Below are 12,507 nucleotides of genomic sequence, written 5' to 3'. Positions count from 1 at the left end.
ATGTTTCTTATTTGGACTCAGGATTTGAGTATTGTTTTTCTTGATTTAATGGGCATTTTGTGTGTAAAATTATTTTGAGTGTGAACCGTACCTTTTTTGATTTGATTACATACTATTTGGGTTAAATACAGCAAGATTTAATTTGGATAAAAATTTAATTGTAGCGAGGTTAGCAGGCTATCCGGGCTAACTCTGCAAGTGATTTCCGGAATTTTTTGTTAAAGTGACACGCTAGAAATTGTGATTATTCTCCTGTCTGGCGCCCAACTCATATTTTGGATATCTTGGGTTTAAACCTACGCTACAAGCCAGTGGATCCCTTAGCCTGAGGTACCTCACTTTCTTTAGTGGGCTTTTAATACTAAGACCTTATTTAACAAGATTGGATCATCCCTTTCTTCTCAGGACTTTAAGTAATGTGATGTTGTTTGTCAGGTCACAGCACAGGACTGACCCCAAAAGCTAAATAGCGTTTCTTATGGTATGTTTGGTGTTAAACAAATACCAGACGGGGGCAAACACAGGACCTTATCTAACATCAATCACTGGTTGATGTTGCTTAGGTGGTAGGAGATGTTTGCCTGTTGACAAGCTTGCATTAACTGTAGTCCAGGACTATGAAAATATGTTTCACTGAAGTCTGAGCCATCGGTGTGTGAATGAGTGCTTAGATTAGATCCTGATGTGCAGTTTGGCTCCTTATATAGGAGGCTGAAGCAGGAAAAGCCAACACTAGGATCAGCAGTGATTCATGGAGAGACCTCCGTCTGGTCTGCTAACATTACTGCCAAGCAGCTGAAATATAGAGTGATATTGTGGTTTTAGCTGACGTGTGTCGCCTCACTGTTTTGAGCGATGCTCACTCATGTCTATTTAGAGCGAGCAAGCGCGAGCCCGACGCTGACTTTCGTTGATTTCACGGCCTCAGGTGTCGCTGTTAACAAGCATTTCTGAAAGTTACAAATAGTCCCTTTAAGTTGGACTTATCTAGACGCTGTGAAAACCCACTAGTTGGGTGTAGTTCTGGGTCTAGGGAGGGGCCCTCAGTAGAGATGGGGATTTCCCCTCCACCCACCAACGGGGATGTGGGGATGAAGAGTTCACCCCACATTTGGAAGTTCCTAGTATTTCTGGTTTGTATTTTTGTTAATAACTGTTCATGAATGTGTTGCTCAGGACTGTTTGGGAGTGCATTTTTAAAGAAGTAGCAAAACACGGTTATGACTTACAACATAAAGATAATGTCGCTGAATGTGAATGGTTTAAACTCACCAAAGAGAAGAGACAGGGTTATGACAAAAGGAAAAAAGGAAAAAGCACAAATCAAATTCATCCAAGAGACCCATTTATCCCAGTTAGAACATGGAAAACTAAAAAGATATGGCTACAGGAATCTATATTATAGCTCATATAAAGAGGGAAGCAGACGAGGAGTTCTAATTTTGATATCAAACACAACCCAATTTGATTATGAAAAGGAATTGAAAAAATAAAGAAGGAAGATATATAATAGTAAGCCCCTGAAAGTAATAAACATTTTTTTCAGATCCCTATTTGATGATATAGCTGTAGAAACAGAGGGAATATTAATTTGTGGGGGGGACCTGAATGCGGTTATGGATCACAGGATGGATACAACGAGTCTCAAAAGAACCAAAATGCAGATTACAAGATTCTTAAATAGGTCGTTAGAGGAGATGGGGATGATAGATATATGGAGGAACCTACATCCTCTGGAGAAAGAGTTTACACATTACTCAGCTGTACATCAAGTACATACAAGGATTGATTATATACTTATGAAAGCAGGTGATGGCCACAGAGTGAAGGAATGTAGGATTGAAGGGGGCAGATGTGTCTGATCACAACCCACTATTTACAAAAAATAGGTCTAAATAATAGAAAAACGAGAAACAATATGGAGACTCAATGTGGGAATATTGAATAATGAACAAAGAAAAGGGAAGATTAAAGCAGAAATAAAAGAGATATATTGAGGAAAATTATAATGGAGCAGTGGAGGAAACTGATAGCTGAAAATGCATATGTAAAAAGAGTCAGATTAGAAGCATACAGAGCATATACTGATAGATTAAGGGAATTGGAATAGGAACACCAGAATACAAATATTCCAGGGGTTGCTTCAACACATCAAGGACGTGAAGACAAAGATGAATGACATATTATTAGATGAAACTGAAAAAAGAAATAGGTTTCTGAAGCAGAATGATTATTTGTAGGGCATGGATACCCTGCAGAGTGGTATAGGGTATTCAGAGAGGAGCTGGCACCATTACTCTTGGCCTCCTTTAATCGGACAATTCAAAATAATTAAAATACCACCGTCGTGGTCCGAAGCAATAATTACAGTCATCCCAAAACAAGGAAGAGATAAGGGAACACTGTGGGAACTATAGACCAATATCATTGCTAAATGTAGATTAGAAATTGTATACAACAATTATTTCTAAGAGATTAAACACTTTTATTGCGGAACTGATAGAGGATGACCAAACAGGATTTATAAGAGGACATCAAACTCATGATAATGTAAGAAGAACCCTGCATATTGTGGAACAGACGCAAAGGAAAAAGCAGAGTGTTATATGTAGTAAGCATTGACGCAGAAAAAGCATATGATCGGGTGAATTGGGAATTTCTGTATAAAGCATTAGAACGATTCGGATTTAACAATAAGTCAATACAATGCATAAAGACATTATGCCAACAGCCCGCTGCTAGAATCAAAATAAACGGCAGCCTGACAGACAAGTTCAGAATACAGAGATCAACTAGTGCGTCAACACAAGGATCTGAGGGGAGTGGTGGTTAATGGCATAGAACATAGGATAAGGCTTTTTGCTGATGATGTCATAGTCTACTTGGAACAACCGGATAAATCACTTCCAGCACTGATGAAACTTTTAGAAAACATATGGACATCTTTCGGGATACAAAATAAATGATTCAAAAACTCAGATTCTAACATTTAACTACACCCCATCAAAAGAGGTTCAGGAATCATTTCATTTCAACTGGAATCTTAAGAAAATGAAGTATTCGGGGATCACTATTACAAAAGGAATACCCAAACAAAGATCTTAACTCAAGGATTGAGATAATCAAAATGAATATACAACCTAGGCTTCTCTATTTGTTCCAATCCCTGCCTACAGAGGTACCTCAAACCCAATTTGTGGCCTGGGACAGGACTATATCAAGGTTTATCTGGGGAGGTTAAAAAACCTAGAGTAAGATATGAAACTCTCCAGCTACCAAAGGATAAAGACGGCATGGGTCTCCCAAAACTGAAAGAGTACTTTTATGCTGCCCAGCTAAGATATATTGTATGTTGGTGCAAGTCAGAATACACAGCAAAGTGGAAGGAAATGGAAAAAGAGTGTGGAGGATATCCTATTCAGACCATCATCGGAGATAAGGATGCGTACAAGAAAGTTAAAACTTGCATAGATTCAAATTACAGGGTTTACTCTGGAATTATGGTTCAGAATAATACAATATTACAAGATGCAGAAAGAAAGAAATAGACTAAAATGGGTGGCATTTGATAGTAATTTTAATCCAGCTGGATATGATAAAGCATTCAAACAGTGGGTAAACAAGGGAGTCACAGCATGGTGCACTTTAGAGAAAGATGGGGAGCTGGAGAGTTTCCAGAATATAAAAGATGAATATGATTTAGATAAGCGGGAGTTTTATAGATAAATGCAACTAAGGGACTATTATAAGAAGGAGATAAAAAGGGATCCCTCCGTGGAAGTGAATGGTGTGATTCAGATTATAATCAGTTCATACAAAGGAACAAAAATTAGAATCACATCAACACTATATCAGAAACTGACGGCAAGCAAACATTCAACTAAATATAATAAAAAGAGAGATGGGAGTCAGAGTTTAACACAAACATTTCAGATGAGGATTGGGGAAACGTGTGGAAAATGCATCAAACATCCACCAATTCAGTGTGGATCCCCCTACACACGAGCAGTGGATAGGGGTAGTAGAGGAGATATACATAATGGAGAAACTGACACATCGGTTAAGACTGCGAGAAACACAGATGGAAGACAAATGGGAGAAATGGACATTATTTAAAAACCAAAACAGCGACAAAGAAGGCAGAAAGGACAACTGATTGAGTTGGAAATGACATGAGAATGTATGGAATGATCGAAGTGTAACTCCCAAACATGAGTCCTGTTTGTGTTGTTTCCTTTGTTTGTGGGTCTGAATGTGTACATGCCCATCGTGTTGTTGATATGTGTATAACCTTGAAAAGCACCAATAAAAACTAAAGTGGAAGTAGTCCTCTGCCTCCTTTCCCTCCAGCGGGCCCAGCAATACAGCCTGGGCCTCCATCAGCGTGGTGACGGTGTTGGCTCTCCAGCCTCCCGTGGAGCGTTCGACTGCAGTTCGAATGCAGCTGGGTTCTGCTCCAGGTTTCTTCCCGCTAAACGGGGAGTTTTTCCTGGCCAACGGCGCGCTTGGTGGGATCTCTTGTTGGGTCTCTAAACTATGGTGTACGGTCTAAGACCTGCTCTATATATAAAGCGTCTCGAGATAACTTCTGTTATGATTTGACGCTATATAAAAATAAATTGAATTGAATTGGGTCCAACCTTTTCACTGATGGTCTTGTTAACTTATGTTGGTCACATAGAGGCAGAAGTATTAAATTGAGTATATTAAATTAAGTTCCTCGCAGTAGCTTTAACCAGTCAGACCTGTGTGTTTAGGAACCATGTTATCTGGAATAAGTTAAGCACATAAAATAAAGTATATATATATATATATATATGTAGTGTGTGCACTTTGGAAGAAGAAATGAGCGTGTACAATAGAAGTGGCACTCTTAATAATAATAAGTATACGTTCCATATTCACAAATAAGGCAGGTACGTCTTGAGTTACAGGCTTTGGCATTAAGACACGTCACAATGTGGAAGTTCTCTGCAGCACAGTGAAAGAATAGATGTGTAAAAAGGTTTTCAAGGCCTCACTGAAGACTAGAGATCCTAATGAGACCCCAGCATTCACAGAACGTTTGGCTAATGACATTCATGTGTGTACAAGGCAATATAATGGTCCAAAGAAAAAAATACCATATTAGGAATGTGAATTCCTTGTGTCAACTCTTTTGTCGATTTGTGGAAGGCAGTTCAGTGGTCCTTATTCTGTTGGAGGGTTCTCTGCCTTGCTGTAGCATCCCTGAGCAAGGCACACAATCCCTTTTGAGTTCCAGGTAATGATGACCCTCGTGTTTGACCTCCCTGTGGAGCAGGGTATCACTAAGTCTCCCCTTGTAGATGGATGGATATCACTGTATTCTCACTGTCATATGCTGCAGTATAGTTCCTCTGATCAGAGGTTTTCAGAAAGAGACTGCAGGACCCGGGTAGGGTTCCCCACCGCACCAGAAGTCCTCCGGCTGAGGGATTTCTAGCAGCCATGCCTCCTCCTCCTCTTTCTCCTTCTCCTCTCCCTGCTGCTCCTCGTTGCCCTTTTCACCCGTTTCCCCCTCCGCCACAGTTTGCAGGATTTTGTAATAATGACAGTCCCGCTCGTCGTCTGGATTGTACGGGGGCGCCAGGATATCCAGGAAAGCGGCCGGTCCCTCCACCGCGTCGATCTGGTGGAGGTTATCCCGCAGAGGAGTGAGGAGGCACAGCCCGTCGTCCTCCGAGTACTCGGTGACCGAGCGGAGCACGGAGCGCCGCAGGGAGGCCGTCTGGAACGGAGCCAACTGGGGCTCGAATTGAGGCGGGGCGGTCAGGTTGTCCTCCTGCTTGTCAAAACAGCGGACGCTCACCTTCCCGTAGAGAACCTGAACAACAGACAGGATCCAGTCAGAAGACAATCCAACTGATAACGCCTGTTCATAGGTTACCATGGCATGACTTCAAAAGGTACTGACTTGTACATGTGGCTGTTATAAAACACTGTTATGTTAAGTAAGGTCACCATTAGTAATACATCTGCTCCTCTCACTATACCTAGATCAGCTTTGATTGATTGATTTGATTTGATAAAATGATACATCACTCTTTTCTTGGAATTACTGGGATTTGATTTTGAAAAACAGAACTCTAGATAATTAATCACAAAATGATATTGATTATGTGGCAACATTTTTATTAAAGAATTCCTTTTATTTCACTATCTTTGAGGTGACAACCATACAGAATCATGTGTTCCTGGACATCACCGCTGCAGGTGAAACTTTGATTTAGTTGTATTCATTTATAAGCAATTTAAGACCAGACTGTATCTACTGCAATTAAGAGTAGTTCATGAGTTCTGGAGAAGGCGTCTTTGTTTCAGTACCAGGGTTGTCAAAGTTAACGTGATAATAACACGGTAACGCAAATTCGTTTTAACGGTACTAATTTCTTTAACTCATTAACGCAACTTGCGATTTTTAGGTTGTAGTGGGCTCAGTTTTAAAGCTAGAGTGAAGATACTGGCATCATATGAAACTAGAAAAACTAAGGAATCCACTGGTACCAACCATGTCATACTAGCTTGTCGTGAAGGAGGCTAAGTAACGCTCCAAACTTAATCTAAAAACTGTCATGGCCATTTTCAAAGGGGTCCCTTAAGACCTCTGACCTCAAGATAAGTGAATGAAAATGGGTTCTATGGGTACCCACGAGTCTCCCCTTTACAGACATGCCCACTTTATGATAATCACATGCAGTTTGGGGCAAGTCATAGTCAAGTCAGCACACTGACACACTGACAGCTGTTGTTGCCTGTTGGGCTGCAGTTTGCCATGTTATGATTTGAGCATATTTGTTCATGCTAAATGCAGTACCTGTGAGCTTTTCTGGACAATGTGTCATTGTTTTGTGTTGTTAATTGATTTCCAATAATAGATATATACATACATTTGTATAAAGCAAGTGTAAGAGCCAATTATGCACATATTTATATTTGGTAAAATTGTTTATATTACATATTACAGATGTTCTAGTTTATACAAAAGTTTTTGTATAGTTTAAAAAGCCATTATGATATACAGTGGAGGAAATAAGTATTTGATCCCTTGCTGATTTTGTAAGTTTGCCCACTGACAAAGAAAAGAACGGTCTATAATTGTAATGGTAGGTTTATTCTAACAGTGAGAGACAGAATATGAAAAAAAAAAATTCAGAAAATTACACCATATAAAAGTTATAAATTGATTTGCATTTGATTGTGTGAAATAAGTATTTGATCCCCTAGCAACAAGCAAGAATTCTGGCCCCCACAGACCGGTTAGATTAGTCCTCTCGCTTTAAGAAACTACTCAGAATCTCAACTCGTTACCTGTATAAAAGACACCGGTCTCAACTTATTACCTGTATAAAAGACACCTGTCCACAGAATGAGTCAATCAGATTCCAACCTCACCACAATGGGCAAGACCAAAGAGCTGTCTAAGGACACCAGGGACAAGATTGTAGACCTGTACAAGACTGGAATGGGCTACAAGACCATCGGCTAGCAGCTTGGTGAGAAGGAGACAACTGTTGGTGCGATTATTCGGAAATGGAAGAAACACTAAATGACCATCAATCGCCCTCGGTCTGCGCCTCCACGCAAGATCTCGTCTCGTGGGGTATCGATGATAATGAGAAAGGTGAGGGATCAGCCCAGAACTACACAGGAGGAACTTCTTAATGATCTCAAGACAGCTGGGACCACAATCACCAAGAAAACCATTGGTAACACACTACGCTGTAATGGTCTGCAGCGCCCGCAAGGTCCCCCTGCTCAAGAAGGCACATGTACAGGCCCGTCTGTTTGCCAATGAACACCTGAATGATTCAGAGAAGGCTTTAGAGAAGGTGATGTGGTCAGATCAGACCAAAATCGAGTTCTTTGGCATCAACTCGACTCGTCGCGTTTGGAGAAAGAGAAATGCTGACTATAACCCCAAGAACACCATCCCCACCGTCAAGGATGGGGGTGGAAACATTATGCTTTGGGGGTGTTTCTCTGCTAAGGGGACAGGACGACTTCACCGCATCGAAGGGAGGATGGACGGGGCCATGTACCGTGAAATCTTGGGCGACAACCTCCTTCCCTCAGCCAGGACACTGAAAATGGGACGTGGATGGGTCTTCCAGCACGACAATGACGTAAAACATACGGCCAAGGCAGCAAAGGAGTGGCTCAAGAAGAAGCACATTAAGGTAATGGAGTGACCTAGCCAGTCTCCGGACCTTAATCCCATAGAGAATCGGTGGAGGGAGCTGAAGCTTCGAGTTGCCAAGCGACAGCCTTGAAACATTAAGGATTTGGAGAGGATCTGCAAAGAGGAGTCGACCAAAATCCCTCTTGAGATGTGCGTAAACCTGGTGACCAACTACAAGAAACGTCTGACCTCTGTGCTTGCCAACAACGTTTCTCCACCAAGTACTGAGTCATGTTTTGCTAGGGGATCAAATACTTATTTCCCACAATCAAATGCAAATCAATTTATAACTTGTATATGATGTGATTTTCTGGATTTTCTTTTTCATATTCTGTCTCTCACTGTTAAAATAAAAATACCATTAAAATTATAGACCGTTCTTTTCTTTGTCAGTGGGCAAACTTACAAAATCGGCAAGGGATCAAATACTTATTTCCTCCACTGTATATCTATGTATGTATTTGCTTGTCTCCATTTTTGTTTGCCCTTAGTTCCTAGTATTGTCTGTTTTTGTTAATATATATATAAAAAATGAGGCATGATACACACCCAACAGAAGTCTGTATCACTGACTTGCACATGCTCCCTAATAAAAAATATTTGAAACAGAAAAATAACTCCATGTATATACTGTACATGTCTCCCTGATTTGTGTGCCTTAGGGTGTTGTCTGTGTTTTATTTATTCATTTTATTTTGTGTTTTGTTGTTTTTTCCTTTAAAGGGACTATTTGTAACTTTGTACGCGCATAAATGTAGCGGGTCGTCACACATGCGCGCTCGCATATGCGCGTTCGCGTGTAGCCGCTGTACCCTCCTCCTCTGCCTGCTCGCCTTCACTCAGACAGCTCAGCTCGCTCCACCTCTAGACGTGAACGCGCGCTCACTCCACACTGCAGAAGAGTTAGTTTAGCTCTGAGAATATCTAGTGAATGCACAGGGGACGTTTGTGCAGAAATAACTGCTGCAGCTCCTCCAGACCAACAGAGGTTTTCCGTGTCTTGTGAAGTGACGGAGCTCTACAGAGATTTACGTTGTCTTCTCGTTACCGACCGGGTGCCGGTGTCTCCTCTGCTCTCTCCGGCTGCGGGCGGAGAGAGCAGGGAGCCCCGCTGCAGAGCCCCGCTGCCTCAGCCTGCACTGAGGCAGGAAAAGCCAACACTAGGATCAGATCTAAATCATGTTCATGGAGAGACCTTCGTCTTGTCAGCTAACATTACTGCCAAGCAGCTGAAATATAGAGTGATATTGTGGTTTTAGCTGACGTGTGTCGCCTCACTGTTTTGAGTGATGCTCGTTCAGGTATATTGAGAGCGAGCAAGCGCGAGCCCGACGCTGACTTTCGTTGATTTCACGGCCACAGGTGTCGCTGTTAAGCTGCACGGTGGTGCAGTGGTTAGCACTGGCGCCTCACAGCTACAGGGTTGCAGGTTCGAATCCGGCTTGGGACCCTTCTGTGTGGAGTTTGCATGTTCTCCCCGTGTTAGCGTGGGTTTTCTCCGGGTACTCCGGTTTCCTCCCACAGTCCAAAGACATGCAGGTTAGGTTAATTGTGGACTCTAAATTGCCCGTAGGTGTGAATGTGAGCGTGAATGGTTGTCTGTCTATATGTGTCAGCCCTGCGATGGACTGGCGACCTGTCCAGGGTGTACCCTGCCTTCGCCCAAATGTCGGCTGGGATCGGCTCCAGCCCTAACAGGATAAGCGGTTGCAGATGGATGGATGGATGGAGGTGTCGCTGTTAAGAAGCATTTCTGAAAGTTACAAATAGTCCCTTTAACTACATATGTTCTTTGTATTTGCTTGTCTCCATTTTTGTTTGCCCTTAGTTCCTAGTATTGTCTGTTTTTGTTGACAAAAATGAAGCATGATACATAAACCCCACAGAAGTCTGTCTGTATCACTGACTTGCACATGCTTCCTAATATATGAAATATTTGAAACAGAAAAATAACTACAAAAAATCAAATTGACTATAAACTGTCTCACTTTTTTAGCAAATAAAGGTCCACACAGCTCAAAAGACACATGGGAGTGTTATAACCCCCATATGACCTTTAACCCTGCTGGGTGAAGTAGTATACAGCATTCCCCTATCTGTAGCTACAGAGCCAGACCACAGAGAGAGAGGGGGTCGCTTCAGGGTTACAAAAGGCCACAAACAAACATGATGATGGTGTGATAGAAAGACCTTGAGCATCCCGTTCATGCCCGGGTGGTCGTGCAGCGGGATGGAGGCTCCGGTCCCCAGCAGGAACACTCCCATGCTGAACACCTCCGTCTCGCAGATGTGCATGTAGGCGACCGGAGCTGCTGCTGCTGCTGCTGCGGAGCCCGGTGCGGGTTTCCGGGAAGCTATCTTCAGGTCAGCAGCTCTGACCGCGGTCACCAGTGAGATTAGTTCACTGTGTTGGTCCTCGACGAGTTTATTATCCCCGTTGTTTGACGCCTTTAAGTCTTTAAAGGTGGTGAAAGCTTGCTTGGCTATTTTCTGTATCAGAGGAGTCTTGTTGTCTCGCGGCATCCTGACCTAACGGTGATTATCGCTATCACTAAACAAAAACAGTGTTAAAATGCCTCAAAAGTACTCCAATGTCACCAAATGTCCTCCGGAGCTGGAAGGTTAAAAGTTCATAAAAGAGAAAAATGTGTTTTTAATAAAAAACAAAACGTAATTCATGCTGGTAAATGTTAAATTTTCACCCCCCAGATAAGAGCCTCCCTCCGGTCATTTTCCACCGACTCGCCTGCCGCTGCTCACGTAGCCTGCGCACTAAACCCAAAGCATCATGGGATATGGAGTTTTCTTTACAAAGATGTGAGCTTCAAGATTCAAGCCCTTTATTGTCATTGTGTAGTACAACGAAATTAGATTGGGACGATCCTATAGGTGCTAAAATAGATAATACAATAAAAAAAGAGATAGTGCAATATAAATATTAAAAATATATATAAAAGATAATACAATATAAAATATAAAAATACAATATGTATATTGATGAGATAGATAGATAGATAGATAGATAGATAGATAGATAGATAGATAGATAGATAGTAACTTTATTGATCCCGAGGGAAATTCAAGTTTCCAGCATCACAGTTCCATAGTGCAAAATGTGTTAGTAAAAAGGCAGTAAAAAAGTTAGTAGTGCAAAGTACAAAGTATAAAAAAATATACCAGATATAAAAATACAAGGAGATGAAGAAAACTGTTAAAACTGAATATAGTGCAGGGTAACAGCTGTGATACAGGACTGTTAAAAAAGTGCAGAAGAGACTGTTAAAAAATAGTATAGTGCAGGGTAACTCCAGTAGCTTAGTCTAAAATGCACTTTTTGCATTATTATGCAAGATGATACTTTTTGCCAGATTACAGTTTTGCCAGATTATTGCACAAAGTGTCCGTCAGATAATTATATAATTATTGCACAGCATCATATAATTATATCAGCATGTTATTGCACATATCTGTAACAGTAGATTTACAGTATTTACAGTGCAAAAGTGACCAACGTGTTATTATTAGGTACTAAAAGAGATAATACAAGAAAAAAGAGAAACATGACAACCATACAGAATCATGTGTTCCTGGACATCACCGCTGCAGGTGAAACTTTGATTTAGTTATATTAATTTATAAGCAATTTAAGGCCAGACTGTATATACGGCAATTAAGAGTAGTTCATGAGGTCTGGAGAAGGCGTCTTTGTTTCAGTACCAGGGCTGTCAACGTTAACGCGATAATAACACGGTAACGCAAATTTGTTTTAACGCTACTAATTTCTTTAACTCATTAACGCAACTTGCGATTTTTAGGTTGTAGTGGGCTCAGTTTTAAAGGTAGAGTGAAGATACTGGCATCATTTGAAACTATAAAAACCTAAGGAATTCACTGGTACCAAGGATCATGGGATATGGAGTTTTCTTACAAAATGTAAGATTCAAGATTCAAGCCCTTTATTGTCATTGTGTAGTACAGGAGTCAGCAACCTTTACTGTCAAAAGAGCCATTTTAGGCAAAAATAAAAAAAAGGAATCTGTCTGGAGCCGCAAAACATTTGAGCATTGTAATGAAAGTAACACAGTTTATTGTCTAAGTATATAGTATATAAGTCTAATGCAGTGAGGGCCCAAAGGCAAATGTACTACGGAATATTAGGGCCACATTGAGGGGAAAAAAAATCGGAGATTTTAAGAATGAAGTCCTAATATTACGAGAAAAAAGTCGTAACATTTCGAGAATAAAGTCATAACTTTGCAAGAAAAAAATGTTGTAATATGAGAATAAAGTCATAACTTCACGAGAAA

General features: G+C 41.0%; 1 protein-coding gene across 1 annotated transcript; it reads right to left on the bottom strand.

Annotated features, from left to right (window-relative positions):
* Positions 1-3,559: 3,559 nt before the first annotated feature.
* adoa (2-aminoethanethiol (cysteamine) dioxygenase a) lies at positions 3,560-10,946 on the bottom strand. The gene is made up of 2 exons (XM_037755863.1): positions 10,391-10,946; positions 3,560-5,845 (listed from the first exon to the last, which is right to left on the bottom strand). Exons 1-2 carry the CDS (start codon positions 10,721-10,723, stop codon positions 5,393-5,395), a joined length of 786 nt encoding a protein of 261 aa, XP_037611791.1. The 5' UTR covers positions 10,724-10,946; the 3' UTR covers positions 3,560-5,392.
* Positions 10,947-12,507: the final 1,561 nt, after the last annotated feature.

The sequence above is a fragment of the Sebastes umbrosus genome, chromosome 20 (genome assembly GCF_015220745.1).
Source record: "Sebastes umbrosus isolate fSebUmb1 chromosome 20, fSebUmb1.pri, whole genome shotgun sequence".
Taxonomy (NCBI): domain Eukaryota; kingdom Metazoa; phylum Chordata; class Actinopteri; order Perciformes; family Sebastidae; genus Sebastes; species Sebastes umbrosus.
Note: the sequence above shows the minus strand (reverse complement) of the source record. Positions and strands in the feature narration are given on the sequence as shown.

What these genes read in the sequence shown, in the direction of transcription:
- adoa (XM_037755863.1), bottom strand. Translation starts at nt 10,723, where the DNA reads ATGCCGCGAGACAACAAGACTCCTCTGATACAGAAAATAGCCAAGCAA. An exon ending in GCATGAACGGGATGCTCAAG is followed by an intron (nt 5,846 to 10,390) that starts GTCTTTCTATCA and finishes TCTGTTGTTCAG; the next exon opens with GTTCTCTACGGGAAGGTGAG.